General features: G+C 33.3%; 1 protein-coding gene across 3 annotated transcripts in view; it reads left to right on the top strand.

Moving 5' to 3' along the window:
* The window catches only part of ints1 (integrator complex subunit 1), a 37,795-nt gene extending 28,739 nt beyond the window's left edge, over nucleotides 1-9,056 (top strand). For 2 of the 3 annotated variants that reach the window (XM_051105561.1, XM_051105560.1), the window contains exons 41-48: nucleotides 2,456-2,648; nucleotides 2,817-2,962; nucleotides 3,089-3,198; nucleotides 3,292-3,408; nucleotides 5,380-5,450; nucleotides 5,542-5,633; nucleotides 5,721-5,830; nucleotides 8,699-9,056. In XM_051105561.1, coding sequence (XP_050961518.1) covers nucleotides 2,456-2,648; nucleotides 2,817-2,962; nucleotides 3,089-3,198; nucleotides 3,292-3,408; nucleotides 5,380-5,450; nucleotides 5,542-5,633; nucleotides 5,721-5,830; nucleotides 8,699-8,814 — 955 coding nt within the window. In that variant the 3' untranslated portion in view covers nucleotides 8,815-9,056. The remainder of the gene's footprint in view (nucleotides 1-2,455; nucleotides 2,649-2,816; nucleotides 2,963-3,088; nucleotides 3,199-3,291; nucleotides 3,409-5,379; nucleotides 5,451-5,541; nucleotides 5,634-5,720; nucleotides 5,831-8,698) is intronic. The other variant, XM_051105562.1, reaches the window with a different exon arrangement.
* The last annotated feature ends 4,533 nt before the right edge of the window (nucleotides 9,057-13,589 follow it).

Genomic DNA, 13,589 nt, shown 5'->3' with positions numbered 1-13,589 from the left:
CAGTGTTGCCATAACATTGTTTTCAAAAGCTGCATCTGAAATGGCTGAAGTAGGGTGCATTAAATATATTAAGAATTATATTCAATGTGCATTAAATAATTTTAATAATAAAAAATAAATAAATACACTTTTTTCCAGATTATTTTTTTCCAGAATTAAGTAATAATATAATGATCAATTTAAAAAAAAAATTAGGGATGTCAGTTTAACACGATAGCTTACTTAATTAGTAAAATAACGCAATTGAAATATTTTAACACAGTTAATGCACTGGCCCCACCCCCAGACCTATACGTCATTTTATATTTCATATAGTTGACTGTTGACAAATATGATTCAGGGCAACAACTCCAAAAATGCAGTTATGCCCTAAAATTTTTCCAAGCAACACAGCGGTGTTTAGTTTCTGAATGAGTCAGTGTTTTAAACAAATCATGTCAATCAATGATTCAAAGGCCCATTTATAAAGAGAGCCATTTATGAATTGAATGAATCAGCCATTTGAATGAATTGAATGGAATAAGTGAATGACTCATAAAGACATTTACCGCCACCTGCTGGCAGATTTAGTTTCTTATTTAGAGCATCATTTCATAAAAAAAAAAAAAAAAAATTAATTAAAAATAAAAACATTAAAGGGATAGTTCACCCCCAAAAAAATTTAAACCCTGCTTCAGCAGTGTTTTTTAATACCTCTGGTCTGAAAAGGGTTTTTTTTTTTTTCTTTCTTTTCAAAAAGGGGTGTGGTCTACTGGGATAAAGTGTGTGGATAATGTGTAGAAAGAAGGAAGGGTTTGCATAAAAAGGGGAGTGTCATCAAGTACATAAAGACAGCTAATTAACACACCGGTAATGCAGTTGCAAATAGAGCCCTGCATTTCAGCCCGACTTTTTTACTTTTTGCTACAGGTGTTTTAGGCTTCTCCTTATTTTTATATTTTAGATATGCATCAATTACGGTTATAAAAAAAATTGCAGCGCTGGTGGGAACAACACGAGACCAGGCTACCGAGACTGTCAAGAGCAGCTCGGACAGTGTTTAGTGTCCCACCAGCAGCAGCAGCAGTTCAAGTGTACAATAGGCTAAAGCTTGCCACAAAGCACCGGCAAATGTAATTACCATGGATGTGTCGGACAATCGTGACTCATCATCTCCTCATTGGAGGTGCCTTTACAGAGAAATGTATCTTTACGAATTAGCTACATAATGTAAGAGTTTTGTTTTCGATTTGTTTTATTTAATTATTAATTTTTTCCAGTGAGAAAAAAATGCAAGTGATCGCGCTGGCGCGGTGGCGCCTCCATGTCCTGCAAAGCGTTCTTTAGCCTCCACTCTCTGAACAAACTATTGGATATGCGCCTAATAGCGCACATTTAGCTGGGTTTAACATTTAAACTGGCATTGTTATATGCTTGAACTGTTTTATATCTATAGATTTAATTTTAGGCAAGTCGTGGTGATTTGAGAAGGCAAAATTGATCAAACATGGACTATGAGCAGCTCACTGTCTGCTGCTGGCTGCTTGGTCGTTATGTTAAAAAACAAAAACTTATCCTGTCCGATCTGCAAATCATGTCTATATTGCGTGGTCCAAGACCATATCTGTACGTCCACAGGACATGTAAATCGCAAAACCAGCCGCTTGTACCCAAGCTTCAGCTCTGGTCGCGTCGTAGGTAAACGCAAACAATAAGAGCACTTACGTCGAGGCATGTCTCTGAATGACACTGAGAGAAGAAGCGGTACTATCTTATGCATAATACAGCAGATATTTCTTATGCATGCTACAGCGCAGTGATTGGGTTGAACAAGCTCTTTCTCAAGAATAAATGCAGAAAAGCGCTCTGAAAAGAATGACGCAGAACCGTCCCTCTCCCGCCCCTGCAGCTTATCTATAACATGCCGAGGGCCAGCTCTACGTCACATCTTGCATTTTTTGATAGCAATTAAGATTATTATTGTTTTTACTGAAATGCAGTCTGTACATATCTGTTCACATCTCAAAAAATGTATTCTGTGGTTTCATGGCTCTTTCTTGTGGAACATAAAAGAAAGTATTTTAAAGACTGTTGGTAACAAAGCTGTTTTGGTTACCAATGACTTTCATTATACAAACAAAAAATACTTAGATGTTTCTCAAATTATCTTCTTTTGCAACCGAAATGTTTATGTGTAATACATTTAATATTGAGGCAAACAAAATATTTCTTTCTAAAGCTACAGTTTGCAACTTCTACTTGATACTTTATCATTTAACACAAAATTAGCTCTAAATAATCTTTCACAGTCTAATTTATTTAGCGATTAATCAGCACATCGTGTAATTATGTGACTTTTTTTTTTTCAGAATTATGCCATTATGACATTTATTAAAGTAAATAGGGCTCATTTAACTTTCATGTTGTCTGAGAGTATATGTGCTGAATGCATAATAGAGCCGTTTGTGTTTTTCAGACACTTGCCGATGATCGCTGCGCTGTTGCACGGTCGCATCCATCTGAACCTGCAGGAGATCAGGCAGCAGAACCATCTGACCTTCTTCAGCGATGTTCTGGTTGTCCTGGAGCTGCTGCAGCCACTGGTTTTCAACTCTGACCACCAGAGGGCACTGCAGGACTGTCTTCTGTCTTTCATCAAAGTCCTGCAGGTATAAAGACTTCCTCTAGCTCACATTTTTTAACACAGGGTTTAGTACGTAGTTACAGTCATTTTTGATTATGAAAATTACAGTCCTCTCACAGTTGCTAAATTAATATTTGTGTTTGTTATAATGAAACTGTAATGGTTGGAACGTTTTTTTGTTTGTTTTTTTCAGCATTTTAATGTAATGTTCTTGCAGAACTTCAAGAGATCATCCCGTATGCCCATCATAAACAAATTTGTGCAGTTCATCCAAAAGTACATAACTCATGATGCAGCATCTGCTGTGCCTTTCCTTCAAAAACACTCGGATGTGCTACAGTAAGACTTTTTTTGGCTTGCATCGCTCATTTCTGCATTATCAAATGCCCTCGGTGCTACGTTTATTTTCTTTTAGAAAATATTTCTTTTTGAGTAAAAAGTTTCACTGTGTTTTCTCTCTCTCAGGGGACTCTCTACTGAGAATCCGGACTTGGTGCAGCTCAAGTCTTTGCTCGCTGGACTGACTCTGCCTGTGAAGTCTGGTTCCTCTGAGAGCGCTGCTGAGGACAGAGACGGTAGGGGATTCAACACCTCACATCACAAGAGACATGGGAGTTACAAGTGAGATGATCGTCACCAGAGCCTGTCTCTCACTCTTTGTGTTTCAGCTGAGGATTCGTCCTCCGGCTCCCTCCCTCTGGTCAACATCTCAGCCTCCATGCCGCTGACTGCGGCTGACATGACTAAATGCCTGAAGAAGATCTCCAAAGGAGAAGCAATTGAGGGTGAGATAAATAAAACTGTTGTCAGACTGTTTCCTTTATGTTCTGTTGGCCCATAATAAATCCTGCATGTTATTCATATTTTTTGAAGAATTCTTAGATTGGAAGGCGTAGAATAAATTCAATTAAAATGTGGATTACATTAGAATTAAAAGCAAGCTGATAGTTGGAAGCCGAATAACTTTTTTTTTTTTTTTTTTTTTTTTTCAAAATGACATTAAAAAAGGAAGCAGTAATTAACAGAAAGGAGAGGTGTAGGAGATTATAAATTATAGGCATTCAAATTCATTATGATTGTTATTGTTATTATTATTGTCAATATTTATTATAAAATCAATACAGTCTGAATTATTAATTATTAAAATGAAATATTTGTTATTTGTAAAAATTTATTCAGTTTTGTGTATTATTAAACAGTGTACTAATTTTTCCAGAGATTTTTGTGTAGTTTTAAAATGGTTATTTATTATTATTATTATTTATTATATTGTTATTATTATTACTGTCAATGTTCATTATAAAATCAATAAAATCAGAATATTGATTAATTATGAATTACATTTTTTAAATCATATTTATTCAGTAATATTAGACAGTATATTAATATTTTTATACATTTCATTATAGTTTTACTGTTATTCTACTACTACTACTACTACTACTACTACTAATAATAATAATTATTATTATTATTACATCAGTATGCGTGGTTACATAAAATATAAATTAAACATATAAATAAGAATAAAAATATAATTTAATAAGTAATTTTAAATTCCATGTCTTTAATTACATTAAAAATTAACATTATTTTTATTATTATTATTATAACTTGAGCATTATTATTATTAATATTATTTATGTTTTTTTTTTAGGATTTATAATAAAATCAATAAAAACTGAATTATTAATTTATTAATTAATTATAAATTAAATATTTGTGATCATATTTATTCAGTTTTATGTATTATTAGTCAAGTCAATTCACCTGCATTTATATAGTGCCTTTAACAATACAAGTTTTCAGTTAAACAGATTGTGTATTAAACAGTGTATTAATATTTTTATACATTTATTATAGTTTTACTATTATTTTAATTTTTATTATTATTATTATTATTATTACTACTACTACATCAATGTGTATTATTGCATAAAATATAAATAAGGTTGGAAAGAAAGTTCTGTAATTAATTTAAAATTCCATGTATTCAATTACATTTATTATAATAATTGTTTTTTATTATTATTACAATTATAACTTTAGCATTATATGCTCTTCTTCTTCTTCTTCTTGTTATTGTTATTATTATTTAATTTTTTAGGATTTATTATAAAATCAATAAAATCTGAATTATTAACTATAAATTAAATATTTGTATTCTTATTTAATCAGTTTTATTTATTATTAAGCAGTGTATTCATCGCTTTATTATATTATAGTTTCACTGTAATTTAATTATTATTATTATTGTTATTATTGTTACTATGCTTATTAATGCTTTTCTATTCCTTTTTGGTTACACTTTAAGGTGTGCTTGTTATAGTGTAATTATATATGTAAGTACTGACTAATATTAAGTAACAACATGTACTTACTGTAGGGTTGGGTATGTTTAGTTTAAAATGCAGTGCTTTAAAATAAATACTTCTGATACAACAGATCTGAATTCTTAATTGGCTTCTAATTAAAGGGATGTCATTATAACAGGCTATGAATTCAGATTGTATTATTCATATCAGTTGGCCAAGAATTGGTTCTGAAAAATAATGGTATTTTATAGGGCTGGGTTTTGACACAAATTACTGTAGGGTTGGGATTGTTTGGTTTAGGGTTAGTTGTATGTAATTCTATGTAATTTACTGTAATTACTGCAGTATGTGTAACAAGAACACTATACAATAGAGTTACTTTTTTATGTTGTGATGATGTATGTTTGCCTTTTTTTTTTGTTTTGTTTTGTTTTGTTCTAGATGTGTTTGAGGGTTTGACTGAAGTGGATGAGAAATCCAAAAGAAATCCAGAAATCATTCAGTATTTTGTTGTAAGTACATTGCACAATGCATGCAAGATTGCACAATAGACAGAAATTAGCAAGATTTAACAAGTACAACCAACCTGTCATGTATTATCAGAATGATCTTCAAAGGTTGATGAGTTCCCCTGAAGAAGTGTGCCGTAACATGGCGTTCAGTCTGGCCCTGCGGTGCATCCAGAACATCCCCAGGTGAGGTGCCTGCAGGCAAATATGTAGTGTATATTAATTCGAAATGTCATGTACAAATACACTCACCTTTATCTTTACTAACTCTAGTATGGCTGCTGAATTCCTGCCAACGTTCATGTACTGTCTGGGCAGCGGGAACTTTGATGTCGTGCAGACTGCGTTGAGAAACTTGCCGGAATATGTGCTGCTCTGTCAAGGTATACAAACAGATCATGAGTTTATTATAAAAACCGTGATAATTGTTTTTTGCTTGCTTTGCTGTTGTATAAATTGTTTTTTTTTTTTTTTTGCCTTTGTTAAATGGATTTCAACACATCATTAAAGGGATAGTTTACCCAAAAAAATTCAAATTACTCCATGATTTACTCACCCTCAAGACATCCTAGGTGTTCAAAACTTTCTCCTTTCAGACAAATACAGTCGGAGTTGTGTTAAAAAATCTCCTGGCTCTTCCAAGCTTTATAATGGCAGTGAAAGGGTGTTTGAGAGTCCAAAAAAGTGCATCCATCCATCATAAATGGTGCTCCACATGGCTACAGGGGGTTAATAAAGGCCTTCTGTTTTGTTTACAGCAAAGGAAAACCAGTCTCTTCGTGGCTTATATCTTACACTACACTGCCTGTGTCCTCCGTCATTCACTGTAACATCAGTCTCTCGTGATTACGCGTGCGACAGTTAGTGCAAGATAGAGATTATGTCTAAAAGTTTTAAATGTTAGAGCACCGATCGACCGGCCAGGGACTGAAATTAGACGATTTTCGGCCCAGACAGACAGTCTGCCGATTACGAGCTGGTCCGTTTTGACGTCACACTTACGGCGATAACGAGGATAATAACGAAATAACGAAGTGCAATAAACGGTAAAATTGTTTGCACTACAAACGATTGTGTTCATAATTAAGATAATACATTATACATTACAACGAGAAGTCCACTTCCAGAACAACAGTTTACAGATAATGTACTCACCCCCTTGTCATCCAATATATTCATGTCTTTCTTTATTCAGTCATAAAGAAATTGTTTTTTCAGGAAAACATTTGAGGATTTTTCTCCATATAATGGACTGATATGGTGCCCCCTTTTTTTCCGACAGTTAGGGTATGTCGAAAAACTCCCATCTCATGTTCTCCCTCAACTTCAAAATTGTCCTATATCACTGTTTTACCTTTTGTGTTTGATCTTCTTTGCATGTTCACTTTGCAAAGACTGTGTCAGTACTCCTGCAGTGATGTAGGATGATTTTTAAACAATTTTAGAAGTTGAAGGAGAAAATACGATCTGAGTTTTTTGCCATACCATAACTGTCTTGAGTCAGAATACACAGAGTTCAGGGAGAGTAAGACAAAATGAGTTTTTGAGATTAAAAAGTATTTGAATTGTTTTTTTTTCTTAATGAAAATAACCGATCATTTTGCTAAATAAGACCCTTCTGCCTCAGCTGGGATCGTTTACAACTACATTTGGGATTGTTTGAAACCGTATTTAAACTGCATATTGGAAGTTCAAACTTGGCGCACCATGTCAGTCCAATACATGGAGATACATCCTGAAATGTTCTCTTCAAAAAACACAATTTCATCCAACATCTTGGATGACAAGGAGGTGAGTACATTATCTGTAAGTTGTTGTTCTGGAAGTGGACTTCTCCTTTAAAATAATATGATAAGATGCATCAGTTTGCAGTATCAAGCAGCAAAACCAGCTGTTTTGTACAGTTAAAAATAGCTGGAAAACATTCAATTTACAAATGGCCACACCCACTCTTACAGGAAAAATAAGGTGGATACAGCAACTCCTTTTCAGTTAATTGCTATTTCTACCTTTTTCCAGTCACAGAGTACTTTATTTTGAGAGTTGTTTAAGTGAGAGAACATCTGTAACTTAGTTCAGATTGGGGGAATTGTAATAATTGTACTTAATGTCAACAATTGTAATTGTACTTAATGTTTTACAGTTTTTTTTTATGATGTAAATAATTATTTTTGCATTGACAAAAAGTATAGATTTTGGTTTGTATATAGAACGAAAATCTGAATCTGCAAAAATCTGTATTGGCAGGTCACACTTACAAAAAAAAAAAAAAAAAAACTGAAATCTGAATTGGCCAAGAAAATTGCAGTCGGTGCATCTCTATTAAATATTAGTATTTTTCTTACACAAATGCTTTGATTTGATTCAGAAGGCCTTTATTAACCCCCTGTAGCTGTTTGGAGTACTTTTTATGATGGTTGGATGCATTTTATTTTGCTTCAAAATCTCAACACCCATTCATTGCCATTATAAAGCTTGGAAGAGCCAGGACATTTTTTAATAAACTCTTGATTGTATTCATCTGAAAGAGAACAAATTCATAAACACCTAGGATGGCTTGAAGGTGAGTAAATCATGAGGGTAAATTTCATTTTTGGGTGAACTACTATCCCTTTAAGCTAATTTGACAGTATCTGTCAAATGCTGTTGATTACCTCAACATAATGTTGACTCATCCCTCAATGGGAAATGGAAATTCTGGAAATCTAAGAGGCATTTAGAAAAGTTTTTATTGTGAATCTGGACCACAAAACCGTAAGGGTCCATTTTCTTTTAAATTGAGATTTATACATTGTCTAAAACCTGAATAAAAAAGCTTTCCATTGATGTATTGTTTTTTAGGATAGAACAATATTTGGCCGAGATACAACTATGGAGAAAATTGCCTTTACAGTTGTCCAAATGAAATTCTTAGCAATGCATATTACTAATCAAAAATTAAGTTTTGATATATTTACAGTAGGAAATTCACAAAAGATCTACAATGAACATGATCTTTACTTAATATCCTGATGATTTTTGGCCTAAAAGAAAAATCTATAATTTGGACCCATACAATGTATTGTTAGCTAATACTGCAAATACACTCGTGCTACTTACGACTGGTCCGGGACTTTGTGGTCCAGAGTCAGGTGTGTGTTTTTGTTATGGTAATGGACTGCATGCAACAGATTGGGTTACCGGTGCTTAACTTTTTCAGATTTCATTTTTATGTTTTATTTTAAGGAATTATCTCATTTTGTTTTTCACAGAACATGCTGATATTCTCCTCCACAAGGCGTTTTTAGTAGGCATCTACGGTCAGATTGACACCAGCTCCATGATCGCAGAATCCATGAAAGTCTTGCGCATGGAGGCAACGACATAGACGTCCATTTGAAACATGTTAGTGCGCAGAGATTTGCTTTGACTCAGTGTCATGCACTGCTGATCCTGTTCAGATCTGTACTCAGATACAGCATTCAACGTTTCAATTTCTAGACGTTATTCCTCAAATAATGAAAAGCATTTTATGTTTCCAGTGATTCTTGTGTCTGCTGGGAGTAAAGCCTGTCATAATTCTTTTTGTCTACTGCTTAGAATAATAAAACAATGAGTTGTAGAAATGCTCTTAAACTTGTTTTTAGTTTTGTTGCACTTCCCTCTCTCTTTTTGTAACACTTTAAGATTGGTATTGTTTGTAAAATAACTCGGAAAGGCTGTGATCTTTTTCCTTTGCATGATTGCAAATGAGTGAGCATGAGCTTTTCGGCCCCCCTTTTCTTCACGTTTTATCCCTAACAGATCTGAGCTACGCTGCGAATGCTGTGACGGAAGTCTATTTGCCATGAAAGTGCAAGTTATTCTTGTCCAGTGTCACTGACTTCATCGAGAAGGGAGAACTGCGCGCCAGCATGCCGGTGAACGCCACTCTCAGCCGTGGCTAAATTAACCGTGGCGGTAATTGTTCAATCACACACACCAAAGATCCCTGTCTGAGGAGTGCATGAGGGCAGGCTGTGAGTGTGCAGGTGTCTGGTTACACTGGGGTCTGAGGAAGCGGGTTATCTGTGTTTTGTAGAGGCCGATCGGTGGACATGCCCGCACTGGCGGCTGGAGGACTGACAGCCTCTCAGCGAGCGCGGCGAAGTCCGCCTGATGAAAGGAGCTTCTTCCTGTGTTCGGTTTCATGCTCTGTGCTCTGCTTTTAACATGTCATAAGTGGAATTTGTGAATCTTCATCTCTTCTGTGTTTTGAACTCTGCCCGGCATGTTCCACGAATAGGGTGCAGAAAGGTGTGTACATTTACTGCTAAACTGACACATGAGTTTAGCACATAGAGGATGATTGTTGTTGTTATTAAGGGAAATAAATATAAACATCTGCTATTATAGCATAAGTGAAAGTGTAAAGGTGCCATTAACGTAAAATACTCAGTCAATTAGTACATTAATGCAGTTTATTAATTCACAAATGAAAAGAAATAGAAATGCAGTTAAATATACTTTTGATCTGAAGTCTATATTAAAGGGATGTCATCATAAAAACAGACTGAATTCAGATTTAAGTATTCATATTGATTAGCCAAGAGCTGGTTATGAAAAATAATGGTATTTGATGAGGCAGGGGTTTGACACAAATTTCACAACTCGATTCAATTATGCCTCACAGCTTCGGTTTGATTACCATTAAGTATTGATTATTTTAGATCATATCAGGTACAGTACATTACAAATTTTCTCAAAGGAAAAAAATCTGTAAAGGAAAAAAAAAGCTGTAAAATAAGCATCAGTTTGTACTACATTAATATAATTAGCTGATTTGTACACAGACATTTATAATATTAGCTTATAATGCTAACTTTAAATGACGAGATTATATTTGTACTCCAGTTTTCGTTTAAATGGTGGCTGTCATAAAAACTTAACGGATTTATTCAAACATAAATTAAATATTGAAGAATATTAAAAATGATAATGAATATGTTATATGGTACATACATTGAGTGAAATGCTCCTTTCTTGAGTTCATTTTTGTATCTGCTTAACGAGTTTATGATCAACCGACGAAATATGTTTTTTTCTGAGGTAAACGTGACGTCACGTGACATTGTTTACAGGCTGACATAATGACGTCTTTCCGTGGTTGAAACACTTTTGAGCGATTACGTCGTAAAAGCAGTAATGTTTTAAAATATTTGTACAATTTAAAATAACTGTTTTCTATTTTAATATATTTTCAAATATAATTTTGTAAATGTAACCAAAAGCATTTATTTGAAATCTTTTGTAACATTATAAATGTCTTCACTGACACTTTTGATCAATCTAATGTGTCTTTGTTCAATAAAAGTATTAATTTCTTTCTTTCAAAAAAAAGAAAGAAGAAGAAAGACAATCTTATTGACACGAAACTTGTCATCATTAGTGTATATGTTGCATTACTAAAAGCGACCTTGGACCACAAAACCAGTTTTAAGTAGCAGGGGTATATTTATAGCCAAAAATACATTGTATTTGCCAAAATTATCAATTTTTCTTTTATGCCAAAAATCATTAGGATATTAAGTAAGATATTTCATAAATTTGCTACCGTAAATATATCAAAACTTAATTTTTGATTAGGAATATTCATTGTTTAGAACTTAATTTGGACAATTTTAAAAGTGATTTTCTCAATATTTTGATTTTTTTGCACCCTCAGATTCCAGATTTTTTAAATAGTTATATCTCGGCCAGATATTGTCCTAACAAACCATAGATCAATGGAAAGCTTATTTATTCAGATTATTCAAAATTTTGTGGTTTTGTGGTCCAGGGTCACAAATAATAAAAATTTTAAATATTAAAAAAAAAACAACAACAACAAAAAAAACAATAATAACGTTTTGCTTGCCAATTTCTGCCTCTTTCAATTTTATTACCATACAAATCATAATGAAATAGTAGTCAGAAAATCTCCCATTAATGAACTGACCACAACCTTTCATTCAAAATACATACACAGGTCACTATTATCCAATGACAAAATATTTTTTTGATCAGCCTGAAAACATTTTCGTTCTTTTCTGGGAAATATCAACCACAAACCATTATTTGTGTCTCTGGACCTCAAAACCAGTCATAAGGGTTAGTTTTTTTTTTTTTTTTTTTTTTTTTTTTTAATTGAGATTTCTACATGCTAAATAATAAGCTTTCCACTGATTTATAGTTTGATAGGACAGGAAAATATTTGGCCAAGATACAACTCTGGAATCTGATGGTGCATAAACAAAATATTGAGAAAATCACCTTTAAAGTTGTCCAAATGAAGTTCTTAGCAATGCATATTACTAATCAAAAATTAAGTTTTGATATATTTATGGTAGGAAATTTACAAAATATTTAATGGAAAATACTTTTTTTTTTTTTTTTTTTTTTGGCATAAAAGAAAAAACTACAATTTTGACCCATACAATGTATTTTTGCTATGTGGTCCAGGGTCACATTTAGTCTGGAACAGTCTCATTTTGCAAACTGAAAGCTGTTTTGTTTTGTTTTGTTTTGTTTTGTTTTTTGTCTTGCTATTTTATAATTGCAAACCCTATTGAAAACAAATAGACACAAAACTAACTGAACGTTTTGTAAAGAATATGAACATCCTTTCACCGACCCCCCCTTTGTGCCAAAGAAAATTGCTGCCATCCATCTTAACCTTCACATACTGTGATAAATTAGACAGGAAAACACCCTGCTGTCAGTTAATTGTCAGTTCATTTGTTTAAATTTGTGCAAAAAAACTTTTTTGATAACAGTGATTTGTGCGTAAAGGCTAGATGTCATAATTGTCTTTTCAAGTGTTATGACTACTTAACGTTTAGCTAATTTCCTTGGAGATGCTGTAGTCAATTTTCACCATCATTTGTCTTGTGTTGGATGTGCATGATCAGTCTTAATTGCAGCAGTAAGGTGTCACATAACACGGGTTTCTTTCAAAAGTGCTGTTAGCTGAGTTTCATCGGCTCAGACGCTTTAACTGCCTGTGCTTTTGGTCAGATTCCCAGGCAGTTTTCCATAGGCTGGCTCGCGCTGGGGCGGAAAGGAGATGAGTGACAGCATGGGTGGGGTGTGAGTGAGGAGTGAGTGTGATGAGCCACTGACACATCGATAACCGCTAACCTTTTCATGAGGCATGCCCTTGCTGCTCTGTAAAACAGCTGCACTGCTCAGTTGTGTTTAACTTTTTTATAGTTTTTGTCAGGTAAATGGTTCTCTGTTCCTGTAGCGGATAGGGAGATCACGAGGCTAGCAATGCCAAACTCTTGAGTTGGTTTCAAAGGATCACACTGTTTGGAAAAAATTGTGTAGGATTTATGTTGAAACAATTTTCACTCAGAAATGGGTTGTAAATTTTGCAAACTAATTGCAAAGAGATGTCAAGAAACACACTGAATTAAATGTGAAATTGTGAAATTTTATTGTAGAAAGACAGTGTTTTCTTGTCAAACATACCCCAGTATATGGGCCATTCTATAGAATTGGTGCAAACTGCTGTCCCACAACCAAAAAACACATTTAAAAAGCATTTAAGTATCCAAACCTTAGATGTTTACTAAGATACTTTTGTTATCTATTGAAACCCACAATAATATTTAAAATATAAGGAAGCTTAATATGTATAAAATGATCATTTATTGGGTACTTGCAAATGGGAGGTGACTGTCCCGAACCCTAACCTCTAAATTTCAATTTATGAAAATGATAATGAAATAATTTTAGCATTTTATTCCATTGTTGTTTTTAAAAACATCTTTTTGATTTTTTTTTTTAAGTTAAGTTAAAAAAAATATTTATTTTATATTTTTTCTTTGTAAAGAAAAAATATAATAAAAAAATATATATATATTGTAATCTATCTATCTGTTTCTCTATATTGTAGATTACAAAATATATTGTAATCTGTCTATCTGTGTCTCTATATTGTAAAGAAAAAAGATACCAAAGCATTACTGTCAAAAATAAAGTTTACTGAATTATCAGTTAAGATGTTAAGATAAGTGTTTGATTCAGTGTATATTCAAACTAAGTCCACTTTCAAAACAAAGATACACATATAATGTACTCGCCCCCTTGTCATCCAAGATGTTCATGTCTTTCATTCTTCAGTCGTAAAGAAATTACGTT

The sequence above is a fragment of the Labeo rohita genome, chromosome 3 (genome assembly GCF_022985175.1).
Source record: "Labeo rohita strain BAU-BD-2019 chromosome 3, IGBB_LRoh.1.0, whole genome shotgun sequence".
NCBI lineage: Eukaryota > Metazoa > Chordata > Actinopteri > Cypriniformes > Cyprinidae > Labeo > Labeo rohita.
This window is presented reverse-complemented; position numbering and strand designations above follow the sequence as displayed.